We start from the raw sequence: 15,812 nt of genomic DNA on the forward strand, positions 1-15,812 counted from the left end.
ATGCGATGTCTGTGTAGGAAGTAGAACGCAAACATACGTAGTAAGTCTAAATTTATCCAGACTTTCATCGAATGTACCTCGTGTGATTTACTTATGCCGAGGTTAGTAATTTGGTTAGAATTCAAAAGTGTATTATAATATATTAAGTCATTCTACTTTTTTTCATAGAGATTCAATATATACATTTCAATATATTTGTTTCCGGAAACAAAAGTAATTCGGGAAGAGATCTTGTCTGCAAGTTTCCTGTCTTACGTGATACATCACACAACGTGTACTTCCGTTCGCGCGTTATACCAAGCACCAATCATCTGGAAGAGCTCGAGGAAAAAGACAGCTCTCTCCCGCAACCTAAGGGTATGCACTTTTGCGCATCCAGGTCGCGTACGAAAATCCTTATTGGTCCACGACGTAGGTGAACCTGCAGACTGAAGAGAGATCTCTCGGAGAAGTTTTCGGCAGGGAACTTTGCCTGTTCTCGACGTATACCGTGTTCATGCTTAACGCGAATCGCTCCTAGACAACCCTACGCTACCTCCGAGTCGCTTTGAAATTCGACACCCAGTATATGACGTCGCCTCCAGCACCGATCGCGGACGTATATATCGAGAAGGCAGAGAGAAGAAAGCTTTATACACGAATATATATACATATAGACGCGAGGCGGATGCTCCGTCTCGGAAAGACCCGGCTAATTTTGCTGGCCGCGTCGCGTCGCGCCGGGGCGACCCGCGGCGCTCCGATGCACGAAAATGTTTCTGGGAGGCATGCAGCCAGGGATGCGTACTTGGAAGTCGCTAACGATCGCTTCGACCTCCTTCGATAAACGATCGAGCCACATCCCGGCTGTGCTGCACTTTCCGGCGAGCCGCGATCGATCTTTTATAGCCCGCAGGCGCTTCGTAGTCTGACACGAATCAGACTGTATCTACTGAATGCGCGGGATCTTCTTTCGCCGATTGCGATGCATTTTGTATTGTAATAAAGAGACTTGAATCGATTAGTTTCGAAAAACGTGTAGCTTTTTTTTAATTTATACTCTTTAAACATTAAACAACATATGCTTTTGCTCGTTGTTTTACTTTTAAAACTCTACGTTGTCTTTAAATACAAAAAAAACATGCTATATCTTATATCCAAATTAGAAATATCTATGATTTCAAAACTTTTTTGCTTGATAAATAACTGGTACAACAACGTAAAATTTCTTATAAAAGAAATTAAATATTTTGCTTAAATTTAGTGTATAACTTTCGAACTAAATAATTAAATATAACACAAATACGTGTTATATCACTGTGTTTCTAAATGTGGTCGCCGTTTTGCAGAATTTCATTTCCTCCACGTTAAATTCTCCACCATGCAACGTAGCATAGTCAAGCTGGTACAATTCTAACGAAACATTCGTGATAAAGGAGCGAATTTAATTACGAGCTTGTGAGATCTACAATGTTCGCATTGGAAACAGTACGGGATCGCGCCGCTCCCCAGTTGCAGTTTTAAACTAAAAGTGAAAAACTCAAGGCACGGAAATGTAAACCGGTGCAACCAACGACCAGCACAATAAAAGAATATCGTACCGTAGCCTAGCTGGTAATAATCTATTAAACGCGAATACGTGCGAGACGCATGCATAAATGTGTCGCGAAAAATTGTACATTCGACGTACATCGCCGCTTTTACAAGGGAATATACATTCGCATTATCGCTATCGAGAGAGCTTTTCGATTTAGCGGTATCTTGCAAACATCCAGATTGGTCCGCAGAAGGAATAAGCGAGCATGCGACCTGGACCATGGACCTTTGAACGATAAAGTTAATGGACTTCATTTACATTGCATAATTGCGACGAAAGCGGAGCCAGCACTCAAATTATACGCGAGGTCCAACGACCAGAACCAACAGCAAAAGTGCCCTTTGAATATTTGGTATGCTTAAAATACTCATTTACACTGTACACGTTCGTTAAGTACGCCAGGTTCCCAAGACTGAGAATTAATTGTCTTGCTAGATGGTGTAAACGTTCAAGGAAAATTATATGACATGTACAAGAAAAGCGAATAGCAATAATATACATGATATTAATACATGAAACTCAGCATGTGTGCTGGTTAAACCAATTTATATCAATTTAAATGAGACTTATGAGACGTATGAATATATGTAGATTTGTCACATTAGATTAGGAAATAAAAGTTTTAATAAACACAAGAAAATTAAAATATATTATATTCTTATCAAGTATTTTGTAATTAATTTACTTTAACTTATTTTCGTATATTGACTTGTTGTGTCTTATTATTATATTGTGCAACAATTGCACTTAAAAGACTTGCTTGAAATATACGAATAAAATAAATGAAATTTTATTTTAAACCAATATCAAATTTACAAATTTCCATATAAGAGCGATGCATAATAATACTATAGTAATTAAACAAAAATATTAAAATGCAAAGCAATGTCAGATTATTATATAATGCCAACTCTGCATACACATAAGTTTATTGCAATGAGAAATTATGTTTAGAACCGAGTAAAAATCATTATCAATATTCATAGATATTTTTTTGCGGCAATATAAGAGAAAGATATTGCTTTGTAAACTTCATAAATGCAAATCCTACTATTCATTTCAACCAATCTTCGCTGCAATTGGAAGCACATGGTCAAGTATCGGTGAAAAGCACAAGACAAGCGAAAATACTGATTTCATCGATCAAACAGAAATTACGTTTATTCTGATGTGCATCATCGCGTTATGACAATTTAGGAACTTGCAAATACTTTTTTGCATGATGGATAAACGAAGGAAATACTAAAAGCAAAAAAGTAGCTTCTAATACACATTTGCATATATTGCCAACGAATCTACGTGAAAAGTAAATAAATAGATGTATAAATTAGACTTTTTCGAGACGCTCAAGCCGGTTTCATCGGAAAATTAACATGTAAAGAACTTACGTAGCTCCTGTAAGATGCCATGAACCTGCGACTTTTCTCAGAACGACAAGGAAATCTCAAAATAAGGGAACAGGTCTTCAGAAACGCTTTCTGCAATCAGCTTCACCAACCACCATCAAGCACAGGAGTAGTCACATCACCGTCTTACACGATTCACCGACACCAATGCAACTGCGACAAGATGTTGAAGAGAAGAGGAGGTCACAGGTATCAAGGCCACGGATTAGGAAATGATCGATCGTTCGAGGAAGACTTCTCTGCGACCTCGCGGAAGAGGAAAGTGGCGAGCGGAGCGAAGGCGCTTCGTTTCGGATGAAGCTCGGACCCTGAAGAGCCGGCGACTTGCGAGGCACGCCACGGTCCCTCTTGTTCTCTTTTTCTCTCGCTCTCTTTCTCCTTTTCTTCTTAGAGTCTCTCTCTGCGTTTCCTCTTCTTTCTTCCTCTCGAGTTCTCTTCTGCTGGCTTCGTGGAGTTATGGCGATGAACCGCTCCTTGTCGCACTCGTAGAGCTCACTCGAGCCCTATTTTAAGAATAGCTTTGTACGTTCTCTGTCTTGCTCTCCATCCGTTTCTCCTTCGTCTTCTGCTTCACCGGCTGCGAGAAAGATGCAATTTTGTGACGGGGAGAGACTAGGAACGTGAGGATAAATTCCGCGTGCGGGTACATGCGTTTCCGCTCGGACGGAAACGAAATCGCGGTATGACATGAGTGGTCAATAAAATGTCGTAGTCAACGGAATAATGACAGGAAAGTAAATTGAAATGTTAAACTAGTCTGTGTTCATTTTTTCTTGATAAAAATAAATTCAAAATTATATAAACATACTTACTTTATTTCTTATTTAACTTGATAATTTTTAATTCTTAACTAAACTCTATACTTAACTAAACAAACTCTTTCTAATTATATTAATTGTATTAATTATATACACGTTATCACAATTGTAAGTTTAAATACTGGTATTTTATGTTTATGTTAGACTTTTATATTTATGTTAATTATTATATATGTTTAAATATTTAAACTTAATCGATAGAGAAATTCTCTGATTTTACTTTAGATTATATATTTATATTACTGTGATCACATTCTCTATAATAATTTATTATTTTCTTCTAAGCTTTGAAAAATTTTTGTTTCATTAATCTTACGTTCTTTTTCTATAAACATTTTACGTCTTCTTAAAATATTTTTATTTAGTACATGATTAAAATTGATTATCAAATAACTATCTGTATATATTATTGCAAAAATTCGACAAATTCCATAAGAGATCGGACTATTCAGAACTTACAGTTTTGATCATAGGATCTTCAAGAGCTCTCAAACCTCTTGATGTTCTCAAAGGAAGCAGTTTGCTCTCTCACACACAGAGCTAGAACAAACCACTCGCGAAACTACGGTCGTCTTTGTTCAGGAAATGAGAACAACGTTGCCGCAAGACTGTTTCCACTGGCTAAATTCGCTCTCGTATGATGGAAGATGGTCTCTTCATGCGAGGATCTACAGAACTTCTCAAAAGAGAGAACCTCTTCTGAGAAATCGCGAGCGAGGTATCTCCAAACAGGATTTGCACTGTTACAATTGGAGCGATCCAGAAAAGCAAGGATGAGAGACTTAACGTGATCCACAAAGAGCTCGAAAAGTTTTGCAGAGTTTCCGAGTTGACGTTAGAATGTTGACAGATTCTAACTTGATCTTATTAACTTGAAGATTCGTCTATGAATTCAAAAAATTTCCATAATTCACACTTTTTGTTGCTCGAGCATTTGTTTATCTGAAAAAATAGTCTTTTATTATTTTCTTTTCTCTATTAACTTTAGAAGCATTGTAAAAAACAAACGCGGAGCATTTTTACGAAAACTAAAAGTCCATTATTTATTTATCAAAACTAGAACAACACAAGCGCGCGCTACGCTCGCGCCATTCTTCGATTTTATGTTAAAAAAATGATATTTTCAAAAAAATAATATGAAGTTTGTTTTAATTTGATTAATATTTTTTGATAGAAATCAGCTGATAACTTTCAAAAATATTAATCGAGTTGAAAATATTATAACATATTATTTAAAACTAATATTATTATTTTATTTAATTTAATTTTGAACAAACTGTTAAACTGCTAATCCTCACGATGACAGCCTCTCGATGCTACGAATACAACACACAACGCGATTCTTGACAGCCAATGAGCATCGCAGAAAAGCGACAACAATAAACTTTGATATATGCGAGTATCGATTTTACATATCCTTTTTAGAAAAGAAAAGGATTCAGCCTTTCGTCGCGCAATTACTCTGCCATGAGCATAAAATAATTAATACGAGTCAAAAATAATAAAAAATTAACACGCACTTTATATATCGTAATTTTATTATGCGCAAAGTAAGAATGTAGATAGATTAAGTAGTACGAAATTGTTGACTCGTACTACTTAATCTATTTACATTCTTACTTTGCGCATAATAAAATTACGATATATAAAGTGCATGTTATTTTTTTATTATTTTTGACTCGTATTTATTATTTTATGTTAATGATTAAATGATGCGCGACGAAAAGGCTAAACGTAGTGCGAAATTGTTGACTCGTACTACTTAATCTATCTATATTCTTACTTTGCGCATAATAAAATGACGATATATAAAGTGCGTGTCATTTTTTTATTATTTTTGACTCGTATTTATTATTTTATGTTAATGATTAAATGATTGCGCGACGAAAAAACTAAACGTGCGAAATTGTTGACTCGTACTACTTAATCTATCTATATTCTTACTTTGCGCATAACAATATTATGATATATAAAGTGCATATAATTGTTCATTGTTTTTGATTAATATTCTTTTTAGTACATTTTATACAGATTACTTTTATATCAAACAGATTCAAGCGTACAAATGTTTTCGTTTAATACACATATTAAATTCTTCGTTATATAGGGTTTGCGTTAATAAAGTATCGATTTTTAATATTTTGAAGAAAGCCAAAAATTAATGAATTGTTTTTCTAATAGTACATTATATGCAAATTATTTCTGTACCAAATAGATTTGTGCCTACAAATTTTTTCATTTAATACACATAATATGAATCTGAGTTGTAATGGGTTCGCGGCTATAAAGTATTAATATTTAATAATTTAAAAAGAGCCAAAAATTAATCTTTTTTATATTTCAATAGTGTATTGTTTGCAGATTAATTTGGTACCATAAGCATACCAGCGTACTACCTTTTTGATCTAATAAACGTAAAATGAATCCGCGTCGTATGGGATCCGCGGCTAAAAAATTTTAATTTTTAGTATTTTAAAACGCGCCAAAAATTATTTACATATTTCAACAGTACATTGCCTGTACATTATGATAGTACCATCACCATACCAGCCTACAAACTTTTTGGTATAATATACGTAATATAATTGTGCGCCGTTTGGGATCCGCGGCATAAAAATTTTAATTTTCAATATTTAAAACGAGCCAAAAATTATTCTTTTATATATTTCAACAGTACATTATATGCACATTATAATGGTACCATCAGCATACCAGCCTACAAACTTTTTGGTATAATACACGTAATATTATTGTGCGCCGTATGGGATTCGCGGCATAAAAATTTTAATTTTCAATATTTAGAAACGAGCCAAAAATTAATCTTTTATATATTTCAACAGTACATAATATGCACATTATGATGGTACCATCAGCATAACAGCGTACAAACTTTTTGGTATAATACTCGTAATATAATTGTGCGCCGTATGGGGTCAGCGGCTTAAAAAATTTTAATTTTCAATATTTAGAAACGAGTCAAAAATTAATCTTTTATATATTTCTACAGTACATAATATGCACATTATGATGGTACCATCAGCATACCAGCCTACAAACTTTTTGGTATAATACACGTAATATTATTGTGCGCCGTATGGGATTCGCGGCATAAAAATTTTAATTTTCAATATTTAGAAACGAGCCAAAAATTAATCTTTTATATATTTCAACAGTACATTATATGCACATTATTATGGTACCATCAGCATACCAGCCTACAAACTTTTTGGTATAATACTCGTAATATAATTGTGCGCCGTATAGGGTCAGCAAATTAAAAATTTTAATTTTCAATATTTTAAAACGAGCCAAAAATTATTCTTTTATATATTTCAACAGTACATTATATGCACATTATGATGGTACCATCAGCATACCAGCGTACTACCTTTTTGGTCTAATATACGTAAAATGGGTCCGCGCTCTATGGGGTCCGCGGTTTAAAAATTTTAGTTTTCTATATTTTAAAACGAGCCAAAAATTATTCTTTTATATATTTCAACAGTACATTATATGCACATTATGATGGTACCGTCACCATACCAGCCTACAAACTTTTTGGTATAATATACGTAATATAATTGTGCGCCGTTTGGGATCCGCGGCATAAAAATTTTAATTTTCAATATTTAAAACGAGCCAAAAATTATTCTTTATATATTTCAACAGTACATTATATACAAATTATGATGGTACCATCAGCATACCAACCTACAAACTTTTGGTATAATATACGTAATATAATTGTGCGCCGTTTGCGATCCGCGGATAAAAAATTTTAATTTTTAATAATTTAAAACGAGCCAAAAATTATTCTTTTATATATTTCAACAGTACATTATATGCACATTATGATGGTACCATCAGCATACCAGCATACCTTTTTGGTCTAATATACGTAAAATGGGTCCGCGCTCTATGGGGTCCGCGGTTTAAAAATTTTAGTTTTCTATATTTTAAAACGAGCCAAAAATTATTCTTTTATATATTTCAACAGTACATTATATGCACATTATGATGGTACCGTCACCATACCAGCCTACAAACTTTTTGGTATAATATACGTAATATAATTGTGCGCCGTTTGGGATCCGCGGCATAAAAATTTTAATTTTCAATATTTAAAACGAGCCAAAAATTATTCTTTATATATTTCAACAGTACATTATATACAAATTATGATGGTACCATCAGCATACCAACCTACAAACTTTTGGTATAATATACGTAATATAATTGTGCGCCGTTTGCGATCCGCGGATAAAAAATTTTAATTTTTAATAATTTAAAACGAGCCAAAAATTATTCTTTTATATATTTCAACAGTACATTATATGCACATTATGATGGTACCATCAGCATACCAGCCTACAAACTTTTTGGTATAATACACGTAATATTATTGTGCGCCGTATGGGATTCGCGGCATAAAAATTTTAATTTTCAATATTTAGAAACGAGTCAAAAATTAATCTTTTATATATTTCAACAGTACATAATATGCACATTATGATGGTACCATCAGCATAATAGCGTACAAACTTTTTGGTATAATACACGTAATATTATTGTGCGCCGTATGGGATTCGCGGCATAAAAATTTTAATTTTCAATATTTAGAAACGAGCCAAAAATTAATCTTTTATATATTTCAACAGTACATTATATGCACATTATTATGGTACCATCAGCATACCAGCCTACAAACTTTTTGGTATAATACTCGTAATATAATTGTGCGCCGTATAGGGTCAGCAAATTAAAAATTTTAATTTTCAATATTTTAAAACGAGCCAAAAATTATTCTTTTATATATTTCAACAGTACATTATATGCACATTATGATGGTACCATCAGCATACCAGCGTACAAACTTTTTGGTATAATACACGTAATATTATTGCGCGCCGTATGGGATTCGCGGCTAAAAGATTTTAATTTTTTATATTTTAAAACGAGCCAAATATTAATCGTATATAAGTTTCAATAGTGTATTGTTTCAGATTATTTTGGTACCATTAGCATACCAGCCTACGAACTTTTTGATATAATATACATAATATAATTGTGCGCCGTATGGGATCCGCGGCTTAATAATTTTAATTTTCAATATTTTAAACTTCTCCAAAAATTAATCTTTTATATATTTCAACAGTACATTGTCTGCACATTATGATGTAACAAGCCCAAAAAACGCTTAGACTTTATTTCAAAAATTATGACTTTGAAGTAACCTTTAAAACCTGCTCAAAAAAAATATTGTATGACTTACACAGGCCTTAATTTTTTAATTTAAAGTTTAAACGGTTTTTGCGAAAATTGAATACTTTATAAGTCGTAGAACATTTTATTTGGACGTGTTTTAAAGGTTTTTTCAAAGTTTTAATTTTTTCCCCTTTCTAAAAAAGGCATGTTATTGACATTGTTGTCGCTTTTCCGCGATGCTGATTGGCTCTCTGTCGATTCGCGTTGTGTGTTATATTCGTAGCATCGAAAGGCTGTCATCACGAGGGTTAGCAGTTAGCAGTTTGATAGTTAGTCCAAAATAAAATAAAATAAAATAATAATATGTTTTAAATAATATGTTATAATACTTTAAACTTGATTAATATTTTTGACATTCGCCTTATGTGTTATATTTGTAGCATGAAGAGGCTGTCATCGTGAGGGTTAGCAGTTAGCAGTTTGACAGTTAGTCCAATATAAAATTAAATAAAATAATGACATGTTTTAAATAATATGTTATAATACTTTAAATTTTGATTAATATTTTTACGGAAAAGAGGCAACAATACTTGCGAGAATCGACTTAATATGTCTTTATTAGAAAAAGACTAGAATAACACAAGCGCGCGTTATGCCATTCCTCGATTTTATTAAAAAAAGTATGATGTATTTATATAAAGTTTGTTTAAACTTCATTAATATTTTTTTACAGAAATCAGATGATTAAACCATTACATTGCCAATTAAATGTTAAAATAAAAATATGTTATAAAAATTAAAATAATATATAATTCCTTAAACTCGATTAATATTTTTTGACAGAAATCAGCTGATAGCTGTTATAAATATTAATCGAGTTTAAGGAATTATATATTACATTATTTAAAACATATTATTTTAAATGTTATAACATATTCTTATTTTAAAATTTAATTAGCAAATTAACGCTTTAATCAGCTGATTTCTGTAACAAAAATATTAATCGAGGATAAGATATTACAACATATTATTTACAATATATTGCTATTTTAATTTTTATAACATATTACTATTTTTAAATTTAATTACCTTACTATATTAATATTTTCTAATATATTTATTTAATTAAGAAGTAGTATATTTATTACGTTAAGATTAGAAGTGAGACATGAATACAAATTTACAATTAAGGTTTCGTAGATATAATTTTTAAAACAAAAATTATTTTCTTAATTAGAGTCACAAATATATTTCGTCCGACACTTTTCGATAATCTTGATATAATTCGAATTCCGAATGCGCAGTAGAAATGAGTTTCGACATATATTACCGCGATATATACATGCAGTCACGCATAATTCGTAATAATGTGCAGACAATGTACTGTTAAAATGTATATAAGATTAATTTTTTGCACGTTTTGAAATATCGAAAATTAAAATTTTTAAGCCGCAAATCCCATACGGCGCAGATTTATATAACGTATATTAGACCAAAAAGGTAGTACGCTGGTATGCTTATGGTACAAAGATAATCTGCAAACAATACACTATTAAATATATATACGATGAATTTTTGGTTCGCCTTAAAACATTAGAAATCGATACTTTTTTACAGTTGACCCTATGCGACGCAATTTTATTCTATGTATATCAAGTTAAAACATTTGTACGCTGGTGTCTGCTTGGTACCAAATGATTCTGTAATCAATGTACTATTAAAATGTATAATCGATGAAATTTTGGCTCGTCTTAAAATATTAGAAATTGATACTTTTTTGCGGCTGACCCTATGCGACGCATACTTATTTTATGTATATCATATTAAAAAATTTGTACGCTGGTGTCTGCATGGTACCAAAAGATTCTGCAATCAATGTACTATTAAAATGTATAATCGATGAATTTTTGGCTCCTCTTAAAATATTAGAAATCGATACTTTTTTACCGCTGACCCTATGCGACGCATCCTTAATTTATGTATAGCAAATGAAAAAGTTTGTACGCTGTTGTCTGCTTGGTACCAAATGATTCTGTAATTAATGTACTATTAAAATGTATAATCGATGAATTTTTGGCTCGTCTTAAAATATTAGAAATCGAAACATTTAGTTGACGCGGACCCTGTGCGACGCATTCTTATTTTATGTTTATCGTATAAAAAAATTTGTACGCTGGTGTCTGCATGGTACCAAAAGATTCTGTAATCTATGTACTATTAAAATGTATAATCGATGAATTTTTGGCTCGTCTTAAAATATTGGAAATCGATACTTTTTACCGCTGACCTTATGCGACGCAAACTTATTTTAAGTATATCTAGTTAAAAAATTTGTACGCTGGTGTCTGCTTGGTACCAAATGATTCTGTAATCAATGTACTATTAAAATGTATAATCTATGAATTTTTGGCTCGTCTTAAAATATTAGAAATCGATACATTTCTACCGCTGACCCTCTGCGACGCAACCTTATTTTATGTATATGAAGTTAAAAAATTTGTACGCTGGTGTCTGTTTGATACCAAATGATTCTGTAATCAATGTATTATTAAAATGTATAATCGATGAATTTTTGGCTCGTCTTAAAATATTAGAAATTGATATTTTTTTGACGCGGACACTGTGCGACGCATCCTTATTTTATGTTTATCGTATTAAAAAATTTGTACGCTGGTGTCTGCATGGTACCAAAAGATTCTGTAATCAATGTACTATTAAAATGTATAATCGATGAATTTTTGGCTCGTCTTAAAATATTAGAAATTGATATATTTCTACCGCTGACCCTCTGCGACGCAACCTTATTTTATGTATATGAAGTTAAAAAATTTGTACGCTGGTGTCTGTTTGGCACCAAAAGATTCTGTAATCAATGTACTATTAAAATGTATAATCGATGAATTTTTGGCTCGTCTTAAAATATTGGAAATCGATACTTTTTACCGCTGCCCTATGCGACGCAACCTTATTTTAAATATATCAAGTTAAAAAATTTGTACGCTGGTGTCTGTTTGGCACCAAAAGATTCTGTAATCAATGTACTATTAAAATGTATAATCGATGAATTTTTGGCTCGTCTTAAAATATTAGAAATCGAAACATTTTGTTGACACGGACACTGGGCGACGCATCCTTATTTTATGTTTATCGTATTAAAAAATTTGTACGCTGGTGTCTGCTTGGTACCAAATGATTCTGTAATCAATGTACTATTAAAATGTATAATCTATGAATTTTTGGCTCGTCTTAAAATATTAGAAATCGATACATTTCTACCGCTGACCCTCTGCGACGCAACCTTATTTTATGTATATGAAGTTAAAAAATTTGTACGCTGGTGTCTGTTTGATACCAAATGATTCTGTAATCAATGTATTATTAAAATGTATAATCGATGAATTTTTGGCTCGTCTTAAAATATTAGAAATTGATATTTTTTTGACGCGGACACTGTGCGACGCATCCTTATTTTATGTTTATCGTATTAAAAAATTTGTACGCTGGTGTCTGCATGGTACCAAAAGATTCTGTAATCAATGTACTATTAAAATGTATAATCGATGAATTTTTGGCTCGTCTTAAAATATTAGAAATTGATATATTTCTACCGCTGACCCTCTGCGACGCAACCTTATTTTATGTATATGAAGTTAAAAAATTTGTACGCTGGTGTCTGTTTGGCACCAAAAGATTCTGTAATCAATGTACTATTAAAATGTATAATCGATGAATTTTTGGCTCGTCTTAAAATATTGGAAATCGATACTTTTTACCGCTGCCCTATGCGACGCAACCTTATTTTAAATATATCAAGTTAAAAAATTTGTACGCTGGTGTCTGTTTGGTACCAAATGATTCTGTAATTAATGTACTATTAAAACGTATAATCGATGAATTTTTGGCTCGTCTCAAAATATTAGAAATCGATACTTTTTTGACGCGGACCCTTTGCGACGCATCCTTAATTTATGTTTATCGTATTAAAAAATTTGTACGCTGGTGTCTGCATGGTACCAAAAGATTCTGTAATTAATGTACTATTAAAATGTATAATCGATGAATTTTTGGCTCGTCTTAAAATATTAGAAATCGATACTTTTTTACCGCTGACCCTATGCGACGCATCCTTAATTTATGTATAGCAAATGAAAAAGTTTGTACGCTGTTGTCTGCTTGGTACCAAATGATTCTGTAATCAATGTACTATTAAAATGTATAATCGATGAATTTTTTGCTCGTCTTAAAATATTAGAAATCGAAACATTTTGTTGACGCGGACCCTATGCGACGCATCCTTATTTTATGTTTATCGTATTAAAAAATTTGTACGCTGGTGTCTGCATGGTACCAAAAGATTCTGTAATCTATGTACTATTAAAATGTATAATCGATGAATTTTTGGCTCGTCTTAAAATATTGGAAATCGATACTTTTTACCGCTGACCTTATGCGACGCAAACTTATTTTAAGTATATCTAGTTAAAAAATTTGTACGCTGGTGTCTGCTTGGTACCAAATGATTCTGTAATCAATGTACTATTAAAATGTATAATCTATGAATTTTTGGCTCGTCTTAAAATATTAGAAATTGATACTTTTTTGACGCGGACCCTGTGCAACGCATCCTTATTTTATGTTTATCGTATTAAAATATTTGTACGCTGGTGTCTGCATGGTACCAAAAGATTCTGTAATCTACGTACTATTAAAATGTATAATCGATGAATTTTTGGCTCGTCTCAAAATATTAGAAATCGATACTTTTTTACCGCTGACCCTATGCGACGCAACATTATTTTATGTATATGAAGTTAAAAAATTTGTACGCTGGTGTCTGTTTGGCACCAAAAGATTCTGTAATCAATGTACTATTAAAATGTATAATCGATGAATTTTTGGCTCGTCTTAAAATATTAGAAATCGAAACATTTTGTTGACGCGGACACTGGGCGACGCATCCTTATTTTATGTTTATCGTATTAAAAAATTTGTACGCTGGTGTCTGCATGGTACCAAAAGATTCTGTAATCTATGTACTATTAAAATGTATAATCGATGAATTTTTGGCTTGTCTTAAAATATTGGAAATCGATACTTTTTACCGCTGACCCTATGCGACGCAAACTTATTTTAAGTATATCAAGTTAAAAAATTTGTACGCTGGTGTCTGCATGGTACCAAAAGATTCTGTAATTAATGTACTATTAAAATGTATAATCGATGAATTTTTGGCTCGTCTTAAAATATTAGAAATCGATACTTTTTTACCGCTGACCCTATGCGACGCATCCTAATTTATGTATAGCAAATGAAAAAGTTTGTACGCTGTTGTCTGCTTGGTACCAAATGATTCTGTAATCAATGTACTATTAAAATGTATAATCGATGAATTTTTGGCTCGTCTTAAAATATTAGAAATCGAAACATTTTGTTGACGCGGACCCTGTGCGACGCATCCTTATTTTATGTTTATCGTATTAAAAAATTTGTACGCTGGTGTCTGCATGGTACCAAAAGATTCTGTAATCTACGTACTATTAAAATGTATAATCGATGAATTTTTGGCTCGTCTCAAAATATTAGAAATCGATACTTTTTTACCGCTGACCCTATGCGACGCAACATTATTTTATGTATATGAAGTTAAAAAATTTGTACGCTGGTGTCTGTTTGGCACCAAAAGATTCTGTAATCTATGTACTATTAAAATGTATAATCGAAGAATTTTTGGCTCGTCTTAAAATATTGGAAATCGATACTTTTTACCGCTGACCCTATGCGACGCAAATTTATTTTAAGTATATCAAGTTAAAAAATTTGTACGCTGGTGTCTGCTTGGTACCAAATGATTCTGTAATTAATGTACTATTAAAATGTATAATCGATGAATTTTTGGCTCGTCTTAAAATATTAGAAATCGATACTTTTTTACCGCTGACCCTATGCGACGCAACATTATTTTATGTATATGAAGTTAAAAAATTTGTACGCTGGTGTCTGCTTGGTACCAAATGATTCTGTAATTAATGTACTATTAAAATGTATAATCGATGAATTTTTGGCTTGTCTTAAAATATTGGAAATCGATACTTTTTACCGCTGACCCTATGCGACGCAAACTTATTTTAAGTATATCAAGTTAAACAATTTGTACGCTGGTGTCTGCTTGGTACCAAATGATTCTGTAATTAATGTACTATTAAAATGTATAATCGATGAATTTTTGGCTCGTCTTAAAATATTAGAAATCGAAACATTTTGTTGACGCGGACCCTGTGCGACGCATCCTTATTTTATGTTTATCGTATTAAAAAATTTGTACGCTGGTGTCTGCATGGTACCAAAAGATTCTGTAATCTACGTACTATTAAAATGTATAATCGATGAATTTTTGGCTCGTCTCAAAATATTAGAAATCGATACTTTTTTACCGCTGACCCTATGCGACGCAACATTATTTTATGTATATGAAGTTAAAAAATTTGTACGCTGGTGTCTGTTTGGCACCAAAAGATTCTGTAATCTATGTACTATTAAAATGTATAATCGAAGAATTTTTGGCTCGTCTTAAAATATTGGAAATCGATACTTTTTACCGCTGACCCTATGCGACGCAAATTTATTTTAAGTATATCAAGTTAAAAAATTTGTACGCTGGTGTCTGCTTGGTACCAAATGATTCTGTAATTAATGTACTATTAAAATGTATAATCGATGAATTTTTGGCTCGTCTTAAAATATTAGAAATCGATACTTTTTTACCGCTGACCCTATGCGACGCAACATTATTTTATGTATATGAAGTTA

General features: G+C 32.1%; 1 protein-coding gene across 6 annotated transcripts in view; it reads right to left on the reverse strand.

Moving 5' to 3' along the window:
- Positions 1-3,448, reverse strand: part of Fhos (Formin homology 2 domain containing) — a 164,656-nt gene extending 161,208 nt beyond the window's left edge. For 3 of the 6 annotated variants that reach the window (XM_083039224.1, XM_083039226.1, XM_083039223.1), the window contains exon 1: positions 2,965-3,310. In XM_083039224.1, the coding sequence (XP_082895350.1) occupies positions 2,965-2,985 (21 nt within the window). In that variant the 5' untranslated portion in view covers positions 2,986-3,310. Of the gene's footprint in view, positions 1-2,964 lie in introns of all 6 variants that reach the window. The other 3 variants (XM_083039225.1, XM_083039227.1, XM_083039228.1) reach the window with 3 other exon arrangements.
- Between the last annotated feature and the right edge of the window lie 12,364 nt (positions 3,449-15,812).

This window comes from Prenolepis imparis, unplaced genomic scaffold, assembly GCF_030444845.1.
Source record: "Prenolepis imparis isolate NDT839.2.m4 unplaced genomic scaffold, iyPreImpa1.0 SCAF_5, whole genome shotgun sequence".
NCBI classification, from domain to species: domain Eukaryota; kingdom Metazoa; phylum Arthropoda; class Insecta; order Hymenoptera; family Formicidae; genus Prenolepis; species Prenolepis imparis.